The sequence below is a fragment of the Rhopilema esculentum genome, chromosome 8 (assembly GCF_057945365.1).
Source record: "Rhopilema esculentum isolate cy_ngs chromosome 8, ASM5794536v1, whole genome shotgun sequence".
In the NCBI taxonomy this organism is placed as follows: domain Eukaryota; kingdom Metazoa; phylum Cnidaria; class Scyphozoa; order Rhizostomeae; family Rhizostomatidae; genus Rhopilema; species Rhopilema esculentum.
The window spans coordinates 3,326,734-3,335,215 of NC_142822.1; the positions used below are offsets into that span (position 1 = coordinate 3,326,734).

Sequence of the window (8,482 nt, forward strand, 5' to 3'; positions counted from 1 at the left end):
TTTTATCGACAACGCATTTTTCATTTTACTATGATACTCTATAGCCCCCCCCTGAATTTCAAAGAACAATGTAGTGACATATTCATTAATATTCATCGCCCTATTCCTTTATATAAGGCATGGAACGACAGCCAAGTCTGATCAAAGAGTACAGAGCCAAGAAGCTGTCGTTTCTATAACACACATTCTCAAGATTAAAGGTATGGTTTTTTATTTTATTTACTTTTTCTGATGCTTTCGATTAACAACTTCTCTCAAAATCCTTTTTGCGTGCAATGGGAAATATTCTTGTTTTTGTTATGCATTATCTAAAATACTTTTTATCTAGATTCCCCAACCCTTAGTGTATTTGAAAATAATATCATTTCCCTTAGCCGACCACACTATACTCGTCAAATTTTTCATTGGAAAGTGGATATTTTCATGTATAGACCAAGCCCACAATATCGCCAGCTCCGTACTTTTTTTTATTGAAAAACATCTTTTCTCGATTGAATTATTTCATAAACTTTTACTGAACACTCAATTATCAGGCCTTGACTTGAATTCTTTGTTCCAACTTTTTGTGTGACATTGGAATACATAGTTCCTTGCCATTTCAGCTAGACAGCTAGAGAGTCTGTATTTGAATATATTTCATTGATAAACAAATCAAAGTACCTTTGGGATAAACAATTCTATTTAACTTTCATTTAGTTTGGTTTTATTTCTTCATTAATAAGTCTTTTGAGTGCCAAATATGTAATAGAATCTCTCGTGTCGGCTCTGTTGAAGCAATCTCGAACTGGTAGACTTGAAGTTTGATAGTATCAGCAAAACTTGGCTCTAGGATACTTGTCTTGTGTATAGAATCCATTTTGCTCATTCCAGCAACAATGTCAGGCAAGACTTAATATTCAGCAATCTCTGCTGCTTTGAAACTCCTAAGTCATCTTCATCTTTATACGTATCTCTATACTCCTAAGTCAGTGAATTGCAAATAGTTGTAGGCTATCGTTTATCGATATATTCGACAGTTAAAATTTAGAAATTTCATTCAGAATTCTTTTTGTAATTCGTAAGTAAAGCGCATATCGTACAGTTTTGAAGAATGTTTAGCCAGCAATTAATAACTATGTTAAAAAGAAAGCTAACTTTCGTACTACCAAGGAATATGTGTAAATAAAAAGTACTTAAATAGGATGATTAATGTTTCTGCTTTTTAAATCAAGCTTGAAATCATAAGAAGTTATGACACCTTTAGTATTGGACGAGAAAAAAAAATTACCAGTGGTTAGGTATTTGATACCAAACTGATGAATACTCTCTTTTAGTTAGCGTCTTGAAATAAATTTTTGTGCTTGCTAAAAGATTTTCTTCAATATTGCATAACATCTCTTGATTTGATTGACTAATCATGCTACAGTTATGACGTATTTGTGATGCCGCTAAGATGTGTCTTTTGACATTAGTTCTGCAAGTGGTATTGCTTTGACCTTTCACGTTTTGATTATGAGTAAAACGCTAAGGTAGAGTCAAATTCTTTGTGCCTAATGCCTTGACTGCTACTTTTTAATGATTTTGATAAGTACGATTCACTTATCTCAGTACCGTTTATTCTGATTTAACTAGACGTAGGTATTGTGACATGCAGAAAATTTCTTTCTTTCAATAAATCTCCTTTTGAGAACTTTTAGAGAAGTCTATTAGTTTTTTTGGGATGTTTAGTTAGGATGTTTTTAAGAAATTGTCATCGTTTCTTGCAAAATTCTGTTTTTGCTGTTAGTAAATTAATTCTTGATACAAAAAAGGTACTTGTCATACAGTTTCATGTGTCAAGTATGCGAGAGTTTTATGTCAAATATGGGAGAATCAAGACAAAAACTACACAGCTCCATCTCACAAGCGACTTTTAAACCGATATTCTCATATACTTGTTTTGCTGTTGTTAAAGTGTGTACGCCCTGTGAGGTCAAAATCGATTTTCTTCCAAACAACAGACAGTTGAAGCTCATTTGAGCACGGATGAAAAATGATGTTTTGGCGTCGTGTCTCTAATCGTCATTCATTCTTGGGCTTGCACAGCGATACTTTCTGATTTCAGAAGCACGCAAATTTCAGCTCGTGTTTTACTTAACAATAATGTACTTTAGGATTTATGAATTTTTCCTTGCCTACCTCATAAAATATTGATTTAGTAGATTGTTTGATACTCAGTTCACTTCTTATCCTAATTACCGCTAATTTGCTAAATAAACTTTACGCAGTGTATTGAAATTAAGAGAAATCCTGCGTCGTTAATTAAATCCCCGAGTCAAGCTGCCCATATATGCTGTGGTGTTTCGTTTTCGTGTCTCAAAAGAGATTTTTTCACTGGCAAGTCAATGTAAGTCAGCTGGGCTGCCATTTGCTTGTCAGCGACCTTGTTTGTCGTAAGAGCAGGGTTGATTTTGCTCCATTTGTTCTGCTAACTTTCTTTTAACAAAAACCAGCACTGGGGTTTTCGGTCTTGACTATACGTCAATGGATGGACGAGTCGACCATTTTTTAGCAGCAACCAGCACTAGAGTTCTTGAGTCTCGACTGTACGACAATGGCTTGACGCGTCTTACTGTCCCTTCCCTATTTTTTCCAAGTAAAAGCTACTTCGAAGTCAAAAGAATGGTCGTGTGAAACACCAATCGTAAAAGTCCACTCATATATTGCAATTTTTTCTATGTAACTGCCTTCTCGTATGCAACAAAATTTAATTTATTTTGTACGTTTTCTTCTAGAAAACAGACGTAAAGACTCCAACAGCGTTCAACATGACAAAATCCTTCCCAGCATGCTTAGTTTTTCTGATAGCTACCGAATACATTGGTCTTTGTTGCTGCAAAGCTCTAGTAAATCCTGGCGTTTTCCTCCTTGAGGCTGACATGCCTTTTAAAGAGCAAATATCGCAAGAAATTGAAACTAAACCGGATCCTTCAAATATGTGGAAGCCAAGTGAGGAGTCGGACGAAGAGGGCTATGAAAACGGAATTCCTCACTTGAGGTACGGAAAGGAGGCAGTTCCACACTTGAGATATGGTAAAGAGCTTGAAAACTTTTTCCATTATGGTGAAGAAAGCGATGATGCACAGCATGTTCGATATGGAAAAGAGGCAGATCAACATGTTAGGTATGGTAAGGAGGCCGATGACCACGTTCGCTATGGAAAAGAATTGCAACATTTAAGGTATGGAAAAGAGGCACAGCATGTTAGATATGGTAAAGAGGCACAGCACGTTAGATACGGAAGAGAAGCTGCACAGCACGTCAGGTACGGAAAAGAGGTCAAAAAGCAATTAAGATATGGTAAGGAAGCAAAACATGTAAGATACGGTAGAGAGGTGGATCAGCATGTACGATATGGAAAAGAGGCACAGCATGTCAGATATGGAAAGAGGGCTCAACATGTAAGGTACGGAAAAGAGGCACAGCATGTAAGATATGGAAAAGAAGCACAGCATGTAAGATACGGAAAAGAGGCACAGCATGTAAGGTATGGAAAAGAGGCACAACATGTAAGATATGGAAAAGAGGCACAGCATGTAAGATACGGAAAAGAAGCGCAGCATGTAAGGTATGGAAAAGAGGCGCAGCATGTAAGATACGGAAAAGAGGTGACCGAACAACCAGAGTACGCAAGTCCAGCAGCTGAAAGTTTGCAAATAGATGGACACTATAAGATAACAAGGGAAACAGATGGGGATGAGGCAGAGGCAGAAAATTCTTTATGGAACACAATAATTCACAACAGAAGTGGGGCAAATCTTCTCAAAGTTTTAAAAAGTCTAAGAGCAGTACAGCAGGGAAATGTAAGATAACGATTTTGTATTTCTTATAAAGTTTATAACGTCGGTTCACATGCATAGGTATAAAATGCTCTGGTCCTGTCTTTTAAAGTGTTCATGGTTCCGTATCCGGGTCAAGTTTCATAAGAATGTAGCTATATCATTTCTAAATGGAACTTATTTGCAGGACTATCGGTAAAAGCCTGGAAAAAAGCTTGCACGTGCTTCCTCTAACGTCTATAAGAAATTTTGCATTCATTTAAAATATTGCTATGAAAAATTTTAGGGCTGTTTTTGCCAACCTTAACTTTCCTACAAATACCCTATTCGATTCAGGCCATTAAGTTGCCTAAACTTTTATATTGCTGAGATATGGTAGAAGCTGTAAGAACTACGTAATCCTTTTCGAGATCAGCATCTCTTGCTTCTCATTAAAGGTACCGATGCTAGGGAATCAGGAGTCTTCGCAATTTACATTAACCAAGCTAACATGGCACTTTTCACAGTATTTTTTAGTCTTCACTGGTTTTGCTTGTTGTCTTTGTGAGATATGGTATCTATTTCAGTTTTCTTGTTACTAATTGGAACATATTTCATCTTGCAGGCAGACAAAAAGGGAAGTCAAACAAACGCGTGACGCATTCGTTATGGTCTGAAGAATTTTACATGCACACACAGCTAACGTCTCGGTAGCATTTCATGTAAATCTATTCGTTCACAATTTATTTAAATCAATATATGTATAATAGATGACTTGCAGTGATATGCAGCCCGATGTGATTTTCTCTCATCTGTGGATTATCTTACTGCCTACAGTGTATGAGTATCCATTGCAATACACGCATTTTTTGTAAGAAACTTCAAATGTTTTCTTTACCGTGGAAGCACGTTTAAAAAATTCATTACCTGAGAAATTTAAGAAACATGTGAGAAACTTTTGATAGCAAAATGGCAAGAAAATTTAAGAAACTGCCTACCAGCACCGGACCTTAGTTTCCTATAAAAAAAATATGTGTAGTGAATCTTCTTGTTTTCCAAAATCTTGTTTTCTTGAGAAAAGGGTGAAAACAGCTGTTTTCTAAAGGCCTGTTTTGCCATACTATGTAAATGTAAGATGCAATATAAAGCTCTGCAATATGAATATTTTAATATAATTTAAATCGCAATCACAACAAGTTCAAATCTAACAAATTTTTGGACAAATATATTTTGAACAAATGTTTACCTTTTTTTATACTTTCAATGGAATAATGCAGAAAGGAACCAAGCCAATTCTTGAACATCCTTTTTCTCATTGCTAACGTAATTGTAGCATCCGTAAAATGAGGCCATAGTGAAACAGAGGCTCATAGAGTTGGTCTATGTAAAGACCTTCAGATATGATTTGCTCCATAGAAGTTCTTTCTTTCAAAAGATACCCTGGAGGTTCACCGTTACCTTACAGATTTTATCAAGCTGTTGATTTTCGAAAGGTTTTATTATATCATCAAAAGTATTATGAACCCGAATTTCTCAAAAGCCGTGAATCTAGTGTAACCTTGCATATAGCATATCTTTTTCAGTTCATGAATGGAAATTCTAATTGGTAGCGGTAATTCTAATTTCTTTGACCACGGGAAAAAGAAATGCACCAGTCCTCTCTCTGTTTAGGTTTATATTTTCTTGATTTCTATTTGTTGTGTACCTCCAAGTCTATAGCCAAGGTTTTAAAATCATGAAAAAGAATATCAAGATATGATTCTAAAGAAAACAGACTAGATAATTTTGATGCGCCGTAACTGAACCAAATCATTATGTGTGGAATGGATTACGTTTCTAGCAATCTTTAGTTCTTATAAGAAGAAGAACCCTACTTCGTTGATATCATAATCCGCTTTCTCTTCAGCGCTCGTTCCCTGCTTCTTGCTAGGCTGGAAATCGTCCTTCAACAAAGTTGATTTATAGATAGAATCGGCAGTGGCATAGATCGGAAAATTCATAGGAGGGGCGAAAAACGTCGATTTTTCGACAAAAATGTAATATGAATTTATTTATTTTTTTGTAAATTTGAACATAACAATACGACACCAGAACTAAAATTTAAAAATATTTAACACATTCAGATATACTTACAATTTTTCTACTTTAAAATCTTTCCACACAAAGTTAAATACTAAGATAAAAGAATAACCAACCACGTAACATTTCTGGGAAAATTAGAAGTTTTCCGACAAAATAACAGTTTAGGCTTACAGGTGGGTATTTCACCTCCTCTGACCCCACCCCCTCTATATCTACGCAACTGAGAAACGGATAGAACTGCTTCACCTGATCTGCTTTTGAAACCAATAGTGCTTCAAAGAGTTTTGAACAAGAGCATCAAAATTATCTCGCAGTCGTCGCTTCTTCCCAAGTCATTTGTTGCAATACTTTCTCAATTTACGGTAGTAATATTGTGATTTTTCATTGCTGCTGGCAGTAGAGGGGTTAGTGGCCTGAATCAAACAACCGAAATGTATGCATTAATGGATTTGCTGAGGGCATAAAAAGCTAATATTATGGTTCAATGTCAGTTTCTTTGTAGCATCATTAAAAGATTTTCAAAGTATAATGTGATTTTTAAGCTTCCTATCTATGTTATTCAAAAGAAGTAGCTTTGCTTGGTTTGAGAGTTATCTATTTGGTAGAACGCAATCTGTGTCATGTGACGGAGCATTGTCAGAAGTTCATGCTCTTTTCTTTGGAGTACTACAGGGATCCATATTGGGCCCACTGCTCTTTACCTTACTAATAAACGATATCGATGAAAATTTAAGCCAGTTTGAAATGACCCTTGTTTCGTAAAAACATTTTCAATGGTTAAGAGGCACTGATTGGGCAACTTCAAGAGTCGCATGCTCGCATTTTCTGATTGGCCTATTTGAATCTACAAACTGAATGTATACATTTCCTTGCGGAGGGTTTTCGACCATGTTCTGACGTTTTATACTCTGAAGAGTGTCCGACGAAAAGCTAAAATATGACTCAAAATAAGTTGCGTGTTCTTGAAGTTTTCAAACGTTTCAATGGGATATCGCCACACACCTTTCAAAATCATCTCGCGAGATTAAACCACAGCCAGTGTACACATGCCAATGCAAAGAGTATAGTTTTGCTCAAAGTACAATCCGAAACAGGCAAGAAGGTCTTTGCCTTTCAACCAGCAAAGGTCTTAAATGAATTAACAGATGAAATGAAGAGTGGAACATCAATTTTAAGATCCAAGGCTATTTGTAAAAATTTTAACTTTTAACATTTTATCTTCATCATGTATATAGTATATAACTATTATATTTGATTCAATTTGATTCATGTAGAATTATATCTGGTCTATATCTGGATATCAAAGTCCCATAAAATCTTTGGCTTGCCAACTTCGTTTAATACTTTCTCTGGTATATGGTTGTACCACTCGTCTGAGGTGTTGTATCCAAACTTTCTACATAGCGACCAGTGCAAATTGAGCCAGATTTTATCGTGCCTTCGCTTGTATTCTTTTTGCGCCAACATTTAAAAACATGCAACAATTTGATCAACATTTTCCACTCGCTCTTTGCACAAGCAGCATTTTTTTGCTGGTGTTCTATGATAACCCATGTAACAGCATTGCTTCAAGTGTTTCCTTTATCTCACGGGTAACCCTATCTTGGTGTTGATTCTTCTCTTCAAAATCAGCATCAGTTAGTCCCATTTCAATTGCAGCATGCTTAACAAGCTCTTCTTCACTTTTTGTAATGTACTAATCTACTGATCTTTTTCCACTGACATTATTATGGGATTTTAAGCATTTCTGCACTGGCTGGTCTTGTTGCCGTTTTTCTTCCTGTTAGGCGAGTCATAGCAAATGACTAAAGGCTAATGAAAGGTTTCTATTATTATTATTTTTTGACATTGGATGACTTCTAAATCTTGTGTCTCACAAAGTTTATGTGAAGTAAGTATGTTTGTATATGTAGTGGATAACATAAGCCTAGTAGACATAATTTTTATGTTAACTGAGCTGTCAGCTCGGCCACTAGGGCAAATATGAATTTATTTCCGTCAGATTGCAAAATTTTCTGAGGAAATCTTTAAATTTCCTTTCTCCAGATACTCCTAAATCACATTCAGATATTTTAAACTTTTTATTTGCTTGTTGACAAAGAGAAATAAAGTTATTTTTAGGGAATGCTTTTATCTGCCAAGGCGGACAGGTAAATTCTGTATGACTAAATTGTGAATTCTCCGTGCACAGAAATTTATTCCAGTTTGCTACGCCAAGGGCATCTGGGATTCCCTATGCAACAAAATCGTTATGCCAACATCGCAGTAAAAATCAATTTGAACTTATGCTTCAATGGCTGATGAGGTGTCAGCAAAATTTTCTGCACTTTGTGAACAATAGCGTAGTGAGGGGGGGGGGGGGGTTTGGCAAAACGGAGCGAACACACCCCTAATGACAAAAAGTCTCTTTGAAAATTGTTTTCCTTGCTCGACTTGCCTTTTCCCCCTCCCCCCAATTTTACGACCTTGGCTACTCTACTATTTGTGCAAATAAAGATAGCAAAAAGCAAAATTAAAAAGCGACTGCTTTGTATTCGTGGCACTTTCAAAGAAATGAAATAATCGAATACAAGAGATCTGGATGTCAAGTAAGGCTACGCCAAAAGGTGAATAGAATACGCTAA

General features: G+C 36.0%; 1 protein-coding gene across 1 annotated transcript; it reads left to right on the forward strand.

Moving 5' to 3' along the window:
- Nucleotides 1–102: 102 nt before the first annotated feature.
- LOC135695064 (uncharacterized) lies at nucleotides 103–4,577 on the forward strand. Its single transcript, XM_065214011.2, has 3 exons — nucleotides 103–200; nucleotides 2,754–3,821; nucleotides 4,402–4,577. The coding sequence occupies exons 2-3, from the start codon at nucleotides 2,787–2,789 to the stop codon at nucleotides 4,432–4,434; spliced, it is 1,068 nt and encodes a 355-aa protein (XP_065070083.1). The 5' UTR covers nucleotides 103–200; nucleotides 2,754–2,786; the 3' UTR covers nucleotides 4,435–4,577.
- Nucleotides 4,578–8,482: the final 3,905 nt, after the last annotated feature.

Coding starts and splice junctions, on each gene's coding strand:
- LOC135695064 (XM_065214011.2), top strand. CDS start 2,787: ATGACAAAATCCTTCCCAGCATGCTTAGTTTTTCTGATAGCTACCGAA. Junction 3,822..4,401: donor GAGCAGTACAGCAGGGAAAT/GTAAGATAACGA, acceptor TTCATCTTGCAG/GCAGACAAAAAGGGAAGTCA.